Here is a 19450-nt window from a genome sequence, read left to right as displayed (position 1 = left end):
AGGAAATACAGGGTTAGGTTCCTGTGAGCTTCTGGTCACAACATTTCATCAGTCAGTTCACAGCCATGTTTTTATGTGTGTTTCTCTTTAAAGATGTCTTATTTAATGTATTTTGTTGGCTTATTAACATTGAATTCATGGGCAACAGCATTATAACTCATGCCCAAACAAAGCTTATCTAAATGTGTTTTCTCTCAAAGGCACATTTTGTCTTCTTGAGCTTAGGTATACTAGACAGCACTTTGGCACTGTGTTTGGGGGTCTTTTTATTTATTTTATTTTTTTTAAAATTTTTTTTAACGTTTATTTATTTTTGAGACAGAGAGAGACAGAGCATGAACGGGGGAGGGTCAGAGAGAGGGAGACACAGAATCGGAAACAGGCTCCAGGCTCTGAGCTGTCAGCACAGAGCCCGACGCGGGGCTCGAACTCACGGACCGCGAGATCGTGACCTGAGCCCAAGTCGGCCGCTTAACCAACTGAGCCACCCAGGCGCCCCAGGGGGTCTTTTTAAATAGCAAAATCACCAGGGGCACCTGGGTGGCTCAGTCAGTTAAACATCTGACTGTTGATTTCAGCTCGGGTCGTGATCTCATGGTTTGTGAGATTGAGACTCTTCACTGACAGTGTGGAACCCTCCTGGGATCCTCTCACTCTCTCACTCTGCCCCTCTCCCACTTGTGTGCGCTCTCTCTCTCTCTCTCTCTCCCAAAATAAATAAATAATAAGCTTTAAATGGCAAAAATCACCAACACGAAGCACAAAAATGCAAGACATACAGATGGCCAACAGATACGTGAAAAGGTGCTCAACATCAATGATCATCAAGGAACTGCAAATCAAAACCACAATGAGGTATCACCTACATCTGTCAGAATGACTATTATCAAAAAGACAAGAAATAACAAGGGTTGGTGAGGATGTTGAGAAAGTAGAACCCTTGTTACTTGTTGGTGGGAATGTAAATTGATGTAGCCACTATGGAAAACAGTGTGGAGGTTTCTCAAAAAATTAAAAAAAGAACTACTGTATGTTCCAGCAATTTCATTTCTGGGTTTTTATCTGAAGGAAATGAAAACACTAGCTGAAAAAGATATGTGCACCCCTATGTTCATTGCAGCATAATTTACAATAGCCAAGACATGGAAACAACCTAAGTGTTCATTGGTGGATGAAGAATAAAGAAGATGTAGAATCTATATATACAAAAGAGTATTATTCAGCTATAAAAAAGAATGAAATCTTGCCATTTGCGACAACATTGTTGGACCTTGAGGGAACTGCTAAGTGAAATAGATACAGAAAGACAAATAATGTATGATCTCACTTATATGTGGCATTTAAACAGACAAAAAACCCAACTGAATGCATTGATTTGTGGTTGCCAAAAGTGGGGGATGGGGAAATTGGGTGAAGGTGGTGAAAAGGAATAAACTTTCAGTTATAAAGTAAGTAAGTCCTGGGGCGCTTGGGTGGCTCAGTCGGTTAAGCATTTGACTTCGGCTCAGTGAACTTGTGGTTTGTGAGTTTGAGTCCCATGTTGGGCTCTGTGCTGACAGATCAGAGCATGGAGCCTCTTTCAGATTCTGTGTCTCCCTTTCTCTGTCTTCCTCCCTCGCTCGGACTGTCTGTCTGTCTCTCTCAAAGATAAATAAAGATGAAAAAGAATTTAAAATAAGTAATTCCTGGGGATGTAATATACAGCGTGGTGACTGTAGCAAATAATACTTTATTGGATAATTGACATTTTCTGAGAGAGTAGAGCTTAAAAGTTCTCCTCACAAAGAAAAAACAATGCATGTGGTGATAGGTCTTAACTGGACTTGTGGTGGTGGTCATTTTGCAATATATATCAATATTGAACCATTATGTTGTACACCTGAACATAAATATGTTTTATGTCAATTATATCTCAATTTAAAAAAATCGCAAAAATGCAAAAAATGGGGCACTGGTTGACTGTGAAGAGCATAATTGTTTGTAGTATGAGAACTGAAATAAGGAAGTAGAGTTTTGCCTTGTTTGACCTCAGCCGGGAACATGTGCGTTGGGTGCAGCTCAAATTTTTCAACACTCTGTGCTCATCTGTGAATGACTATGAAAGCAGCATGAGTATTGATTTTGAGGCTACAAGTAAATTTTGGCAAGTAGGCACATTTGCAAATACGGAATTCATGAATAAGAATTGACTATATATCCCTGCTCTTATGTTTCCTCTCTCATTAAATGACACCACCATCAGACCAGTTACCCAGGTTAGAAACCTCATGTTAGCTTTCTTTCTTTTCTATCCTTTACCACCAACAACCAATCAACCATCGGCTTGTACCTCCTAAATATAAGTCAGGTTCAGACTGATCTTTTTGTATCTGACTTTCTCTGTTTTCATTCTATTTAGTACATGACAACGTACAAATATCTGAAGTTCTTACTGTCTCTAGAGTTGAAGTGCAAATATCTTAACATAATTTACAAAGCCCTCTAACCTTATTTCTTGTCATCCCTCTCTCTTACACTGTGAGGGTACTGCCATGAAGAACTTTTTTCATTTCATGGGATGTGTAATGCCATTTTTTTCCCTTGAACCTCTGTGTCTCTATGAGGAATATTTTTTCCTTTATATTTACCTGTCTTATTCTCACTCATTTGTCAATTATGAATATAAATGGCATTTTTTTTTTTCTGGGAAGCTTTCTCTGACATTCCTCCCATCCACACCACACACACACACACACACACACACACACACACACACACATCAATCTAACCCAGAGGATTCTATGGTGTTTTTTTGTTTTTTTAATTGCTAGTTTTCCACCATAGACTATAAATTCAGTGATGATGGGACCATTCTTTATTGCATGTCAAGGACTTTATATACATTAAGTGACTTGATTTTCTGTGATGTTATATGTATTAATTAATTAATTATTACAAAGCCTTTGGGCCACTGTAATACTAATGACATAAAATGAAAACAAACTAAAGCAACTTTTTACTTGGGTACTATTTTATATCTATTTGCTCTATACCTTCACTAGCTTTTGAGTTTTTTTTTTTAATAAATATTAATGATTAGATGAGTTTGAAGCTGAAGTGGCTAACTTGATCTATTTGTGGAAAGACAGGCAGTCAGCTGGACTGGTCAGACATCTACTTCTGAAATTCCACCTGTAAGCATTGAGTTGACAAAATTGGCAGAGGAAATAGAATAATCAGAGGTGAATTTATTTAGCTGCCACCAGGGAAAATCTAATTTTTGTAAAGGGAGAAGCCAGAATTATTAGATAAATTGGTCTTTCCTTATGTTTTTATTTTATTGAATGAATATTTGAAAGGCAAAACTGTATCTAGTTAAGCATTAAGTATAGGTCTACGATAGGTTTTCATCTTGCTTATTTTCTATCATTTACAACAAATAATTAAATTATTATACAATGGTCTAATTTGAGAGAAGACTTTCCCTAAATTCTCAGCTAAGTGTACCTTGGCTCCAAAGCATGTTGAATGTGTAACGTCACGCAAGAATAATAAAGGGCCTTTAGGGCTGTTAACTTTAAAATGAAAAGCCCTTCAGTGTGTACAGAATGTAATTGACATTTAATAATACCACTATGCTGTGAAATGGTGGCAAGTGGGGAATAACTTTAACAAACCAATGCGCAGTTTCCACTTCTTACTTCTTAAATAGAATCATTTGCTACCTCATTAACTTATGGATTTAGAAATAAGAAAGCCTTGAAATACCTGCCTTAGTGTTTGATTTCATTTTATGGCAGGAAAAACGCAGGTGTGTATGGTTATAATCACTTTAGCATTTAAAAACTTTTGTTTTTAAGCTACACCAGGGGTCAACAAACTGTGGGCCAGATCCACCCTGCTGCTTGTTTCTGTGTGACCTGTGACCGAAAAACAGCTTTTACACTTTTAGATGGTTGGTAAAAAGTAAAAAGAATATTTCATGGCAGATGAAAATTTTATGAAATTCTTATTTCTGTTTCCACAAATAACGTTTTATTGGAATTTGGCCACACGCATTTATGTACCGTCTATGGCTGCTTTTGCATCTCAAACAGTATTTCAACTAGTCTCTTGACTAGTCGCAAGAGAGACTGTGTGTCTCATCAAGCCTAAAATGTTTACTATCCTGCCCTTTAGAGGACATGTTTGCCAACCCCTGAGCTTACACTATTGAATTAGTATGATTTAACACCTTAAATCAACTTCTCCTATTTAGGGACCTAGCAAAGAAGTCATGTCCAATCAAATTCTTCAGACTTTTGGGAAGGTAAAGGAAACTGAACTTAGGGATTGCATAGAGTTTATACTTTCTCCCATGGGCAAGGCTTTCATCTTCATCATTGATTTCATTGTTCTTTTTCAAAACATAAGCACTAGCATAGTGGTGATTATTTATCAGATGCTGTTCTAAAAGCTTTCTGATTCATCCGGATCCTCATGACTATGATGAGGGTGACCTCTCTACAAGTGAGAACACCATAGCACATCTATGAGTGAAAGTTAAATAGCTAAATGGTGGAAGTTAAATTAGTGAAAGTTCTGCAGCTGGTTGTACAGCTAGAAAGGGGCAGACTCATGATTTGAAAGAAGTCATCTGGTTCTCAGATCAGTGCTCTTAACCACTGTGCGTGCCGTCTCTCCATTTCTACTCTTATTTATTTAGAAAAGTCTTGGATTAAGAGTAGAATTTAGTAATGGGGGGGGGGCATGATGCTTTAAAAGCTTTGAGTTGTATTGGTTTCCTAGGCTGCTGTAACAAAGTACCACACATTGGGTAGCCTACACAATAGAAATTTATTCCGACCCAGTTTTGGAGACTAGAAGTCCAAAATCAAGTGTCAGAAGGCCGTCCTCCCTCTGAGACAGTGAGTGGGAGACTTGTCTCTCCCTAGCTTCTGCTGGTGGCCATCCATCCATCCATCCATCCATCCTTGGCTTGCAGCTGCATTGCTCCAACTCTCTACCTGTGTCACCACATGATGTTCTCCCTGTGTGTCTGTGTCTTTTCTGCCCCCCCCCCTTTTTTTCGTTTGTTTATTTTGAGAGAGAGAGAGCACACATGAACCAGGGAGGGGCAGGGAGAGAGAGAGAGAGAGACAATCCCAAGCAGGTTCTGTGCTGTAAACACTGTGACATGGGGTTTGACCTACTGTGATACCATGACCTGAGCCAAAACTAACAGTTGGATGCTTAACCCATTGAGCTACCCAGGAGCCCTTCTCTTTTAAGGACACCAGTTATATCAGATTAAGGGTCACCCTACCCTAGTACAACTGCATCTCAATTAAAAAAATTTTTTTTGGGGCGCCTGGGTGGCGCAGTCGGTTAAGCGTCCGACTTCAGCCAGGTCACGATCTCACGGTCCGTGAGTTCGAGCCCCGCGTCAGGCTCTGGGCTGATGGCTCAGAGCCTGGAGCCTGTTTCCGATTCTGTGTCTCCCTCTCTCTCTGTCCCTCCCCCGTTCATGCTCTGTCTCTCTCTGTCCCAAAAATAAATAAACGTTGAAAAAAAAAAATTAAAAAAAAAATTTTTTTTTTGATGTTTATTCATTTTTGAGAGAGAGAGAGAGAGAGAGAGAGAGACTGAATGTGAGTGGAGGAGGGGCAGAGAGAGAGGGAGACACAGAATCTGAAGCAGGATCCAGGCTCTGAGCTGTCAGCACAGAGACCGACGTGGGGCTTGAACCCATAAGCTGTGAGATCATGAACTGAGCCGAAGTCGGACACTCACCGACTCAACCGACTGAGCCACCCAGGCTTCCCTAAATGCATCTTAATTTAAATACATCTGCGGTGACCCTATTTCTAAATAAAGTCCTATTGTGACATCCCAGGAAGGACATGAATGTTGAAAGGATGCTGTTCAACCCAGTTATGGAGCTCATGAACCAGCTCTTGCTCTCTAGAGCACCTTTCATTTTAAGAAACTGTGTATCAAGAATTTCTAGGGGTTTGTTTCTTCTTTTTTGCTGTTAATCCTGTACTTGATTCTATTCTAGCTGGGAAGACTGATTTACTATTCTTTGCTCCTGCCTTTTTCCTGTCTTGCTCTGGCCCTTTGCTCATGATTCATTTGAGACTGGTTTTCATTCTGAACATTTTTCTTCTGGAATGTTCTGTGAGGTTTTTAAGGCCCATTTTCTCAACTGCTTTTAGGAGAATGTTGGTTTGTCTTCATGCTTGTGAATTTATGGTAGTTGATTCAGCAACCAGCTTTGGTGTGTTCGTGGTTGAGTTCTGGTAGTGTCCTCTTAAGAATCTTTTGTATCCATTCTTATGGGATTTGTAAATAAGGTTCAATAAATGGTAATCGTTCTTTTTATTTTTTCTATGATTATTATCACTGTTAAAATAGCAGATTTTGAGAAATGTGGGGTTGCCTCAGTTCCAAACCTGAGAGTTTCTCTTTTCCCACGAAATACTAGAATAATTGGTCAAATCGTGTCAACCCATTTCCTTTTGTTTATTTTACAGGGTGCCCGTGAAACATTTGAGAACTACTACCGAAAACAGAGGCGAAAACAGGCCCGTTTGGTGCTCCAGCCTCCATCTAACATGGTAAGATCTCCAACTTAACTTTTCTCTCTTTTTCACTTTTCTTCTCTGGCATCTTGTCATTATTTTGCATATATGATGGGTTTTTTTGTTTTTTGTTTTTGTTTTTTTTTAAACTGTCACTCTGAGATCATTTTTGGTGGATGTGACTTACAGTAAGAAAATAGCAACTAACATCTATTGATTGCTATGTGTCAGGCATCGTTTTAAGTACTGGATATCAATTATCTAATTTCATCCTCCTTATAACTCTATAATGTAGGGAGGGTACTATTGTTATATTTACCTTAGAGTCTTGGGAACTGAGCCCTAAGAAAAGAAGTAACTGATTTTAACTTTGTCGTAAGGTATCAAAACAGAAACAATAACTTTTTTCTTCTTTGCTTTGTTGCAGCATGAAACTTTAGATGGCTACAGGAAGTATTTTAATCAAATTGTAGGGTAGGTATATGTATGTGTGTGTATTTAAATGTATACACTTTCAATACCTAGACTCGTGAGACTTGGAAAGATAATTTTTCCTTGGGAAATTATTTTTCTTTTTTTCTTTTAAATTTTTGAGATTTATTTTTGACTTTCTGATAATTTCAAAGGAATGTCTAATTGGTTTCAGCATTATATTGTTGAAGAGTAGTTTTTAAGGATGAAGGAAGAAAACTTTTGAATTGTAATTTTATTATATTTGATGTTTTGTTTCTCCATTCTCCGTACGAGGGAACCAAATAATCAGCAAAAGTTGGCAGACTTTTTCTAAAAGGGCCAGATAGTAAAGTATTCTAGGCTTCGCAGGCCATACGGTTTCCGTCACAACTATTCAGCTCTGTTGTTGCAGTGGGAAAGTAGCTATAGACAGTATATAAATGAGTGAGCGTGGCTGTGTTCCAATAAAACAATATTTATAAAAATAGGCAGTGGGCCAGATTCGTCCCACGGGCTATATAGTTTGCCACCATCATCTAGAGTATACATACTAGGATGGAATTGCATTTCCCAAATAAACACCATATAGACAGCTTATTCTAATTATGAAAGAATGACTTTGCAGTTAAAAGAAAGGGAAATGACTTGAATTGTTCTATGAAATTTCTTTTTATTTCAAATTGAGATTTCTTTAAATGTAATTGATAGTTTTGATTAAAATATATCATAAAAATTCCTTATTTAAAGAATTATTTTATTTAGTAGGAACATTTAGCCAAGGTAACTGAACATACATTTTAAATGTATAACTATAAAGCTACAGCAGAGTGTTAAAAAATAAGTTTGCATTTTTTTTTTTTTTTTTTTTTTTTGCCTTAAGGAGGAAGTCCACATAAAGGGAATTATTTTGGTATTTTGTATGTTGAGCTCTTAAAAAATGTGTATTGCAGCTTTCGCTGTCTGTTTCAAATTGGTTAGCTTTTTAAAAATGTCTTAATGGCCTGGTATTTTTAATATAGTGAAATTAGCTTCCCTTACCTGTAAACATTTTCTTCCCTTTTACATGGCTGACTAATATGGTTAACATTTAATAGAAATGTACCTCCGATTTCTATAAAGTGGCTGGACAAAATTCCATGTCCAAGAAATATGATTTTGTTCATGACACCAGGTAGCTTTCTTTAAGAAAAAAATGACTATTAACTTCAGATTTGATGGCAGCTCTTGTTTGCCAGACCCTGGAGATAGTCAAACTGTAATTTCTGACAGTTGTACTTTCTTTTTTCCTCGATCTTAGCTTTTTTGTGGTTGAAGATCACATTTTACATACAACCCAGGGCTTAGTAAACCGAGCCTACATTGATGAACTCTGGGAAATGGCACTTTCAAAAACCATCGCGGCACTCCGCACCCACTCGGTATGTAAGAAGCCCGTGAGAAGTTCTCACTTATTGCTGATTATCTGTATACTAGTCAATGTTGTACTGCTTTAAAATCATTTACGTATTGCGTGGAATCACCTACCTGGAGCTATCTCTTTCAAAGACATGTGGAAGTAGCCACTTCAAATTGCCACATTCTCTAACACGGAGCCCACTTTTGTGGATGCTCTATGCAGGAAGAAAAAACAAAAAACAGCTGACGTGTATTGGAATCCTCTCTCTGTGTCAGGCTTTGTTATATGTACTTTATATGTAGTTCATAAGGTAGTTATCATTATTATGTTTACCTTATAGTCTGGGAACTGACCCTCAGAGAGGTTGAGTAACCAGCCTAGTGTTATGCAGTAAGTGGTAGAGCTTGGATTCAAATCCAGACAAGTGACTATATTCTCAGCCACTACTCAGTGTTGCCTGCGATAAGGCCATTAATATTGATGGGGCGTTCACAGTTTTATTCTTATTTTTTGAAAAAAATGTTTACAACATATCAATGTTAGTAAGTACGAGTTCCCACGATTTTGATATATTTTATCAAAGCATGAATTTTTAAATATTTTTTTTAAGTTTATTTATTTATTTTGAGAAAGAGAACATGAGCAGGGGAAGAACAGAGAGAGAGGGAGACAGAGGATCTGAAGTGGGCTTTGTACTGACAGCAGAGAGCCTGATGCAGGGCTCAAACCCACGAACTGTGAGATCATAACCTGAGCTGAAGTCAGATGCTTAACCAACAGAGCCACCCAGGTGCCCCTCAGAAAGTTATATTTTAATTGGGGGGGGGTCCCAATAAATAAATAAGAATATCAGACCGTCATAATACAGTTAAATTACAGTTAAATACAATTGAGTACAATTGAAACAGTGATAGATTAGGACAACACGGTGCCTGCTTTTGGTTAGTTGATCAGAAGTGGCATTCTTTATGCAAAGGAGTCACTATTTATGCAAAGATCAATTAAAGAGAATTCTAGGTATAAGGAATGGTAGTACAAGGGCTTTGGGTGTACTTTTCTATCTGAACTGTTCGAGGAATGATAGTGAGGACTTAATAATAGAAGATAATTTAGCATGTAGAATATTTCAGTAAGTGGCTTTGATATCCATGTAGTGCCAGCTAGAAACAAGATATCCGCGACCCGCCAGCTTTCTTATCTCTTCATCAGCAAGTGTTCCAGAGTAAACACCATGTGTAAAATCTGTCATTGAAGGGACTGTAGCTGTTTTTGGGAACGGAAAAATGTTCAGAGTGGGTAGAACATAGAATGTAGAAAGTTAGGCAAGTGTGGCATGAGGTATAAAGAAAGAAGTAGATAGGTGTCATATTATCTAAGACCTATCTGATGCTTAAAGCACTGGGTTGAATGGAGTGTGTGTGTTCATTGTGGGGGTAGGATAAATTGGAATGAGAAGGTCAATTTGGCTAAATTATGGACGAGGGATGAGAATAACGTGGGAGAACAATTAGTAGGCTAGTCTAGTATTCAGGCAAGAGGTGATGATAGCTGGAACAAGGGGTAAGAGTATATATGGAGAGATGTGAATTAGTTGGAGAGATTTTTAGGAGGTAAGATTAACTGTATTTTTTGGTGGATTAGATATAAAAGGTAAGTTAAAAGCATATCAAGGTAATGCTTAGGTTTATGGTTTCTTTCCCTATGATGGTTTGAACATTTGGATATGATTACTTTGCCTTTGTGGCATCCAAGTAATAAGGTATAGGGGTTTGTTTAGTATATGTTTAGTATAGGAGTTTAGAATTTGAGGGGCATCTGGGTGGCTCAGTTGGTTAAGCGTCCCACTCTTTGATTTCAGCTCAGGTCATCATCTCATGGTTTGTGAGCCTGAGCCCCGCGTTAGGCTCTGTGCTGGCAGCCTGGAGCCTCCTTGGGATTCTCTCTGTCACTCTGTCTCTGACACCCCCCTGCTTGCTCTCTCTCTCTCTCTCAAAATAAATAAATAAATATGAATTTGAAATCAAAGAAGGTATGTCACTGAATGCATTGTAAAGATTTTCTCCTTTTATTTTTATTTACGGTTTCCTTTTTGGTATTTAGAAATGTTAAATGTTTGCCTGTTTATATATCTATTTTATTTTAAAATTTCCCTCATCGTTCATAAGTGGCATAGGACTTCATCTGACATTTTTACCATTTTATCTTTTTGTCATTATAAAGTTTGGCAATTTAAAAATACTTTTTAAAAGTTTCTGCCTTTTCTGAGACTAAAAAAAAGTCTCATAACTATGTTATGGCTTGAGTTTTACACATTTTTGTATATACTACCACTTGTTATTTATTTTTATTTAAATAATGGTTATGGATTTCATTTTATTGTTTTGCAACAGTGTATCTGTTGTCCTAAGATCATTTTTTTAATGTCTTATCTTCTCCCTTAGCATGGTGTGTCGTTATATGTAAATGTTAACTTACAAAGTAATGTTTATTCTAAGAAAATATGAATATATGATTATCGATAGTAACAAATTTTGGTCATGATCCTTGCATGATTATTATTAGCTTTCTAATATGTAAATTTAAAGATTCTTTTTCTGGGGCGCCTGGGTGGCGCAGTCGGTTAAGCGTCCGACTTCAGCCAGGTCACGATCTCGCGGTCCGTGAGTTCGAGCCCCGCGTCAGGCTCTGGGCTGATGGCTCAGAGCCTGGAGCCTGTTTCCGATTCTGTGTCTCCCTCTCTCTCTGCCCCTCCCCCGTTCATGCTCTGTCTCTCTCTGTCCCAAAAAAAAAAAAAAAAAGATTCTTTTTCTGGGTGCTTGAGTGGCTTAGTCAGTTAAGCATCTGCTCAGGTCATGATCTCATGGTTTGTGGATTTGAGCCCTACATTGGACTCTGCACTGATAATGTGGAGCCTGCTTGGGATTCTCTGTCTCCCTCTCTCTGCCCTCTCCTCTCTCTCCCTCTCTCTCTCTCTCTCTCTCTCTCTAAAAAATAAATAAATAAATAAATAAACATTAAAAAATGAATATCTTAAAAAAATAAAGATTCTTGTGTATGAAAATATAATATACAATATATATTTTAAACAAAAACAATCTGTGTTTTTCACTTAATGTCTCATCAATCTATATTAATTTTAACATATACTTGCATAATATCCCATTGTAGGTATGTATCTTTTTTAGCTCTTATAAACATTACAGTGAATATTTTTATAAAAATACTGATTTTTTTTTATGTTTATGTATGTATTTTGAGAGACAGAGAGATAGAGAGCGAGCAGGGGAGGGGCAGAGAGAGAGGGAGACACAGAATCCCAAGCAGGCTCTGCACTGTCAGTGCAAAGCCCAATGTGGGGCTGAGACCCACAAACCATGAGATCATGACCTGAGCTGAAACTGAGTTGGACACTTAACCAACTTCTATAAAAATATTTTTATATTTCTTATATTATATAATATATAAAATATATTATAATATATTAAAAATATATTATAAAATATAAAATATAAAATATATTTCTTATATTTATGTTTTAATAAATTCTTAGATGTGAAATTAGTGAGTTAAAGGATCTGTACATTTCTTAGCCTCTGGATACATATTGCTAATTTGCTTTGGTAAAATATTGTACCATTTAGCACCACTCTGAGTATCATTTAGAATGCCAACTTTCCTATTCTGTTTACTTCACAGAAAGTTATATTTAAAAACAAAAAATCATTCCTAATATGTCAGAAATTATATCTTAATTTAACATGTTTTTCTTTGATTAATACCGGTATTGAAAATTTTTTTCAGAGATTTTCTCTCTCAAAAATAATAAACATTAAAAAAAAAGCAGGGGGCGCCTGGGTGGCTCAGTAGGTTGAATCAGTTGAGTGTCCAACTTCGGCTCAGGTCATGATCTCATAGCTCTTGGGTTTGAGCCTTGCATTAGGCTCTGTGCTGGCAACTCTGAGCCTGAAGCCTGCTTTGGATTCTGTGTCTCCCTCTCACTCTGACCCTCCCCTGCTTGCTCTCTGTCTCTCTGTCAAAAATAATAAACATTAAAAAATTTTTTTAAAACTCTCTTCAGATGTTTTTAGTTATTTATATATCTTCTTAAAAATTTCCTGTTCATATGCATTGCATTTATATTTTAATAGCTTTATAATATTTTATTATGTATTATTTCTTTAAAATATGGATGCTAACCTTTAATCTGAATGTTAATCTCTAGTCTGATATATAGGTCGCAAATTTTTTTTTTTTTTTAGTTTTATGTGTCTCTAACTTTGCTTTTCTTTTCCAAGGCATTATAGAAATTTAAATTTTTATGTAAATATATTGATTTTTAACTTTATAATTTGTCTTCCTTATTCGAAAGAATATTTAATTATTTGTTTACATTTGATCTTGGTATTTCTGTGGTTATTTTAAATATACGTATCACAAACAAATAAAAGTTTATTTTAATATAGAGTGTGAAGTTGGATTTTATCTTTAATTATTTTTTAAAAATACACATCACTTCCAGTAACATTACAATAACATTATCATGTTAATCTTTTACTTTATTCAGCACAGATTGCCATAATCAAATGCCATAGGCTGGTACCTTACACAACAGACATGTATTTTTTCACAGTTCTGGAGGCTGGAAGTCTGAGATCAGGATGCCAGCATGCTTCTGGTTGGGTTCTGGTGAGAACTCTTGCTGATTTGCAGATGGCTGTGTTCTCATCACGTCCTCACATGGCCTTTCCTCACATGGCATCCTACTGTCGCCTACTTCTTTTCTAAGGACACTGATCCCATCAGATCAGGACCTTTCCTCATTTAACCTTAATTATCTAAGTTTTATTTCCAGATATAGCTACACTGGGGGTTACGGCCTTAACATATGAATGTTGTGGGGACATAATTGTTCCTTAATATCCTTCTTTTCCCAACATATTTCGGAGGCTACTTTTATCATATAATAATATATTTTATGGGGTGCCTGGGTGGCTCAGTCAGTTAAGCATTCAACTCTTGATTTCAGCTCAGGTCATGATCTCATGGTTCAGGAGATGGAATCCCGAGTCAGGCTCTGTGCTGACAGCAGGGAGCCTGCTTGGGATTGTCTTCCTCCCTCTCTCTCTCTGCCCCTCCCCTGCTCCTGTTCTCTCCCTGCACCCCCCAACCCATGTCAAAATAAATAAATAAACTTAAAAAATAATAGATTTTATAAATACTAAGGTCTTTTGCTAGGCTCTATGATTCCCCACCCCCCTTTCCTCTCTGTCTTGAACCAATGTAACATTTTTTTGATTATTATATTCGACATAGTATGGTTTAATTTCATATAGGACATGTACATTCTCTAAAATCCCCTTTTTAGGACATGCTAACTATTTATGTTCTCATTCTTCCAGATTAGTTTGATAATCACTTTGTCACATCCCTTTTACCACTTACAATATCCTCCCTCCCCCAAATTGAACTATAGTGTTGTTATGCAGTGAATCTGTAAATTAAAATGGAATTTTTTTTTTCAGTATTTGGTGTTTTTCACCAGGAATATATATATTTTTCTTAATTATTTGCCTTCATGTATTTTGGAAAGGTATTTTATATGCTTTCCATAAGTCCTATTTTTGGTATTTTATGTTTTTTTTTCAAGGTAATGTTTTAGGAAAGTTTTTTGCCCCAATCATATTTATTAACTAATATTACTGTATTCTAGGGAGAAGAGTCCTTGATTTTGTTTGTTTATTTTATATTTGTCCATGTCAATGATTTTACCAATTCGGTTATTTTCCTGAGAAAAGCTTTTTCTTTTAGAAAACTTAGATTCCTTGCAAGCAATTTCTTTTTTGTAAAGCAGGGGTTCTTAACTTTTTCTCTGTGACTGATACATTTGAGATGTGACGGATCTACACCACTCAGCAGGGAACTGCCCCCTCTTCTTCATGCAGTCGTATTTGGTATCATTAAGAGGAGGACACTTTCCAAGCATACTGTTTGAAATGTGTATCTCTGGAGAACATTAATCTTAATGGAGTCTTTCTTTGTAGATGTGCTGTATATTCTTTTGAATGGAAGAACAAATAGCAAAATACCTTTTTTCTTTCCAGTAGATCAGCATCAATCTGTAGAGGCAGAAAGTAGATTAGTGGTTGCTTTGGGCTGGGAGTAGCTAGGAGGATAATTTAAATGACATAGGTTTTCTTTTTGAGATGAAAAAATGTTTTAAAATTGACTGTGATTATGTTTGCACATGTCTGTGAATATTCAAAAACTAAGAACCATTAAAGTATATACTTCAAATAGGTGAGTTGTATGGTATAGGGATTAGATCTCAACAAGGCTATTAAAACATAGCATCTGATTAAAACATTGATTAAAACATAGCACCTCTGCATCACATACATTTACAGTCATTTAATTTATTATGAGACAGAGTAGTTGACGCCACAGATGTTAATTCTATTTATAGTATTATATTACCCAGCAAAGCAAACTAGAATAAGAACAACTGAAACATCAAAACAAATCTCAAAAAGAAACACTATATCTGATTATGCTACTTGTTTATCAAAAATCTATATATCTTTCTAACTTTCTGTGTCATATTTCAAACTACTCTTTTTCTGATTCAATTATTAGTCAATACATAAATTGGAAACGTTTTGAAAGATACGATATTTCAGGTATTAATATGTGTAGTATTCTCAATGCTGATTTCAAAACATGATAGAGATCTGACCCGATCCATCTCACTTGGAATTCAAATTTAGCAATATATTAGAAAATTATATGCTAATACAACGGAGAGTTTGTATCAGGAATGGTTCCACATCAGATGATCTGCTAATATAGTTGTTAATAATATAAACAGATCATCTGATAATACCGAAAAGGTATTTTTTAAGATTCAAAATTATGGAACAATGTAATTAATTCCATGTGGCAAAAACCTCATGTTTCATAGATATTATATATAGTGAACATTTCAGTTTGTTATGGTAGGTGGACAAGGGTTGTACTGGGATAGTGTTTTTTTGTTTTTTAGTTTATTCATTTTGAGAGAGTGAGAGTGAGAGACAGAGAATCCCAACCAGTCTCCATGCTGTCAGCCCAGAGCCTGATTTTTAAAAAGTGTAGTAAGGAGGAAAAGGAAGCACACAAGCCAAAGATAAACGTTGCTTTCTTAGGAATCTCTGATTATCTGAATACAGAAATTTAATTCATAGATTAAACAGGTAAAACTATCATTTTGTGATCAAGAAGACAAAGTCAAATGTATATCCCCAAATATGGAGCAAATAAAGAGATGGAAGATATGAAAGGAAAGTTAAGAAACATGATGGATAGCTGATGCTCATTTTTTATCGTATCTAACTGAAATTTAGAAAGGAAGGATAGACACAAAGGAGAGGACTTTGATAATTAAATAATTAAAAGAGGGAAATTTCCAGATTCCCATAGTTGAAAGGCTGTATTGAGTATCAAGCAGGGTAAATGAAGGCAGACACTTCTTTCACATCAGAAATGCTGTGTTTTAGTTTGAGGCCAAACGAAAGGCATTTTCAAACATGAGGATTCAGAGTTTATGCTTTACCTCTCCTGTTTTATTGGTATTGTACAAAAAATGAAAAATCCAAAATACAAGATGGGATAGGATTAAAATAAAATGTGTGCAAAAAAATGAGTAAAACTCATAGATAAATCTAAATAGCTATTTGATTATTTGTAAAGTTTAATGCTATTAAGAATCCATATGGGGGGTGCCTGGGTGGCGCAGTCGGTTAAGCGTCCGGCTTCAGCCAGGTCACGATCTCGCGGTCCGTGAGTTCGAGCCCCGCGTCAGGCTCTGGGCTGATGGCTCGGAGCCTGGAGCCTGTTTCCGATTCTGTGTCTCCCTCTCTCTCTGCCCCTCCCCCGTTCATGCTCTGTCTCTCTCTGTCCCAAAAAAAAAAAAAAAAAAAAAAAGTTAAAAAAAAAAAAAAGAATCCATATGGAAGGAGAGAGACTTAATGTTTAAAAAGTTTTTTAATGAAAACTCTAGATTATTTCATATAAACAGCAGGAAGAAAGTATATAACTTATTAATAACCACTGTAAGAAAATTAAAAAGAACTAGGATCCAATGAAAAACATGAAATAAAAAAGAAGCAATCATTGTCAATGGGAAACTTAAGATGGAATAGGTTTATGGGGAACCTGGGTGTCTCAGTCAGTTAAGCGTCCGACTTAGGCTTAGGTCGTGATCTTGCGGTTCGTGAGTTCAAGCCCCGCGTCAGGCTCTGTGCTGACAGGTGAACCTGGAGCCTGCTTCGGATTTTGTGTCTCCCTCTGTCTCTACTCCTTGTCCGCTCCACTCTGTTTGTCTCTCTCAAAAATAAACATACATTAAAAAATTTTTTTTAAAAAGATGGAGTAGGTTCAGATACGTCAGCAATCACAGGAAATGTCAAAGAATTAGGAAGTTTTATAGTCTGGTTACTGAGACATATTCATACATTATGGTGAGTATGAAAAAAGTGAAAATAAGGTAAGAGGAGCAGAAATGGCAATATTCTCAAAGGCAAATAGAATTGAATTTGAAGACCATTAAATGGGAAAGGAAAGGAATATTTTATACTATTCTAGTTTTAACCCACCAAAAAGAGAAAAGCCTTTTTATAGAGGACAAGCAAGCATCAATATGTATAGAACAAAAACTGTTAGTAATAAGAGAAATTGATGAACTGTACCGTTATGGGTGAATTCAGTATGCCTCTTTCAGGAATTGAGAGTTCAGACAGGAAGTAACCAAATTGTAATTAAGAGAATTTGAATATCAAAATTACTGAACTTTCACATAGTGACATATATACATCTTTGAATCGTGCCCACATAACCTACCTTCCATGTCATTTCAGTTTTCAGTTTTACTGATAAGAGATTATGTATGGACTTTATTTGTAACTTTTATTTTCTTCTTTATTTAGGTTTGTTTTCTCTTTGTATTCCTTGTGTTGTTGCTTAATTTCATTTTTTTCCTGTTTAATCAGACTTAACTAAGATTTGTCTGTTTTATTGATATTTTTAACGAGCTTTTGTTTTCATGGATCAAATTTTTCGTGTCTCTATGTTATTTCTGCTTTTAATTTGATCAATTTTTATCTCTTGTACTTATGATTTGTTTTGGCTTTTTGAGTTAGCTTTGTGGATTGAGTGCTTAGTTTATTTTCAGTCTTGTGTATTTTCTGCTTGCATTTAAAAATATAAATTTTATTTTGAAATTGCTTTAGCCACATCGCATAGGCTTTGATATCAAGTATTACATTTTGTTCATTTAAAAATAATATGCAATATCAATTTTGATTTCTGTTTTGGCTGAAGAATTATTTAGAAGTATGTTTTCAAATTTCCAACTGTTAAAAATATAGATCATGGCTTACTGGAGTCTCTACTCAGCTCTTTCCTGCCTAAATCTGGTGTTACCTTGAGCCAGGAAAGGGTTAGACCCTTTCTGGAGAGCCTTTACCAGGCGAATCATCAAACAATTAAATAAATTAAAAATTTAGTTTTATTTTTAATAATTACAGTGTTTTTCCTCATTGTCTTTTGTTTCCTTTAGTCTTACTGCTCTGATCCAAACCTTGTGTTAGATTTGAAGAACCTCATTGTGCTTTTTGCTGACACACTTCAGGTTTGTGATTTCTGTTTACATAAACTTTTCTAGATTAGTATGCATCAGGTGTAAATCTTTTCATTGTCTACTTAAGCTTAATAAATGCCTTTTAGTTTTTAGTTGTGTTTCTTCTTTTCCTAGAGCTAGATCTTTTAATCTTTTTATAGCGTTTCATTGTTATCACTTTGACCAATTTATATTCTCATAAATAGTTCCAATCCCCCCTTTTTTTTGCTCAGAGCAAGTCAATTAATTGAACCACTCACTACCTTAGTTTTTTTCTTTAATGTCCTTAATTCAGATACAGTGCCTGAGTGATTTTGGAGTTTTTTTGGTGTTTTTGTTTTTTTTTTTTTAAGTTTATTTATTTATTTTTGTGTGAGAGAGAGGCAGTGGGAGCAGGGGACGGGCAGAGAGAGAGGGAGACACAGAATCCCAAGCAGGCTCTGCGCTGTCAGCACAGAGCCAGATGTGGGGAGATCTATCACATTTCCCTCCCTACTCCTGAAATTTGCTAAGGGTACAGGATGAGTTGCAGGGAGGACTTAGCTGACATTGTACCAGTATATATTGATTTTAATTATCATTCGTTTATTTTTTCTGACTAGCTTAAATATTTTGGTATGTATCTTTTGATTCTTGAGATAAACACTAGACATTAAGTGGGAATGAAACATACTGCTGTCATGCTTTCATTTAAATCTTTGACCAGAATATGATAATATCTTTCAGTGCCTGATCTCTTTCATGTTGAAAAAAAAAAAAATCACCTTATAAAATGAAGCTGTTTTCTTATTTTGTTTCAGGTGTATGGTTTTCCTGTGAATCAGCTTTTTGACATGCTGTTAGAAATCAGAGATCAGTATAGTGAAACTCTGCTAAAGAAGTGGGCAGGTATTTTCAGGTGAGAAACTATCTTTGTCGTGTGTGTGCATGTGCGTGTGCTAGTGTATGTACACACATGTTTATACATAAGGCTTCTCAATATTATAAGCAACAAGTATGTGTGGCTTATTTTATTATAGCTGTGATCCAGGTTATGATTCAGAATTCAAGCAAATTGAAGAGATGTCCCAAATAAAGTTCCCAAGATAACTGATCTCAGTGCATCATGTCTATTATGTGGAGACTCCCCAGATCCCATTTTGGCTTTTTTTTTCCCCCTTGAATACCATCCAGATCATCTTGAGTCTTCTTAATATATTTGTTGGTTTCCTTTTTGAGGATCATGCCTACTATATAGCTCACTTGTAGGGTGGTAGCTATTGAACCCCTTTGAGTAATGTAGGCTTTTTTGGAACCTTTTTTGAAGACTTACTTATATGGTTCCTCAAATTCTTCCTTCTCTACATATAGAGATGAGGTGTATTACAATCCAGTGTTTGAAACATGTTATTTAAATCGTTATTATAT

At 36.0% G+C, this 19450-nt stretch overlaps 1 protein-coding gene across 7 annotated transcripts in view; it reads left to right on the top strand.

Annotated features, from left to right (window-relative positions):
- EXOC6B (exocyst complex component 6B) overlaps positions 1 to 19450 on the top strand; it is a 615985-nt gene that overhangs the window by 305523 nt on the left and 291012 nt on the right. For all 7 annotated transcript variants that reach the window (XR_007461984.1, XM_049650337.1, XM_049650336.1 and 4 more), the window contains 5 exons: positions 6495 to 6578; positions 6970 to 7016; positions 8293 to 8413; positions 17984 to 18055; positions 18844 to 18941. Coding sequence is in view for 6 of the 7 variants with exons in the window: in XM_049650337.1 (XP_049506294.1) it covers positions 6495 to 6578; positions 6970 to 7016; positions 8293 to 8413; positions 17984 to 18055; positions 18844 to 18941 (422 nt within the window). In the remaining variant the exon portion in view is untranslated. The remainder of the gene's footprint in view (positions 1 to 6494; positions 6579 to 6969; positions 7017 to 8292; positions 8414 to 17983; positions 18056 to 18843; positions 18942 to 19450) is intronic.

The sequence above is a fragment of the Panthera uncia genome (assembly GCF_023721935.1).
Source record: "Panthera uncia isolate 11264 chromosome A3 unlocalized genomic scaffold, Puncia_PCG_1.0 HiC_scaffold_11, whole genome shotgun sequence".
In the NCBI taxonomy this organism is placed as follows: domain Eukaryota; kingdom Metazoa; phylum Chordata; class Mammalia; order Carnivora; family Felidae; genus Panthera; species Panthera uncia.
This window is presented reverse-complemented; position numbering and strand designations above follow the sequence as displayed.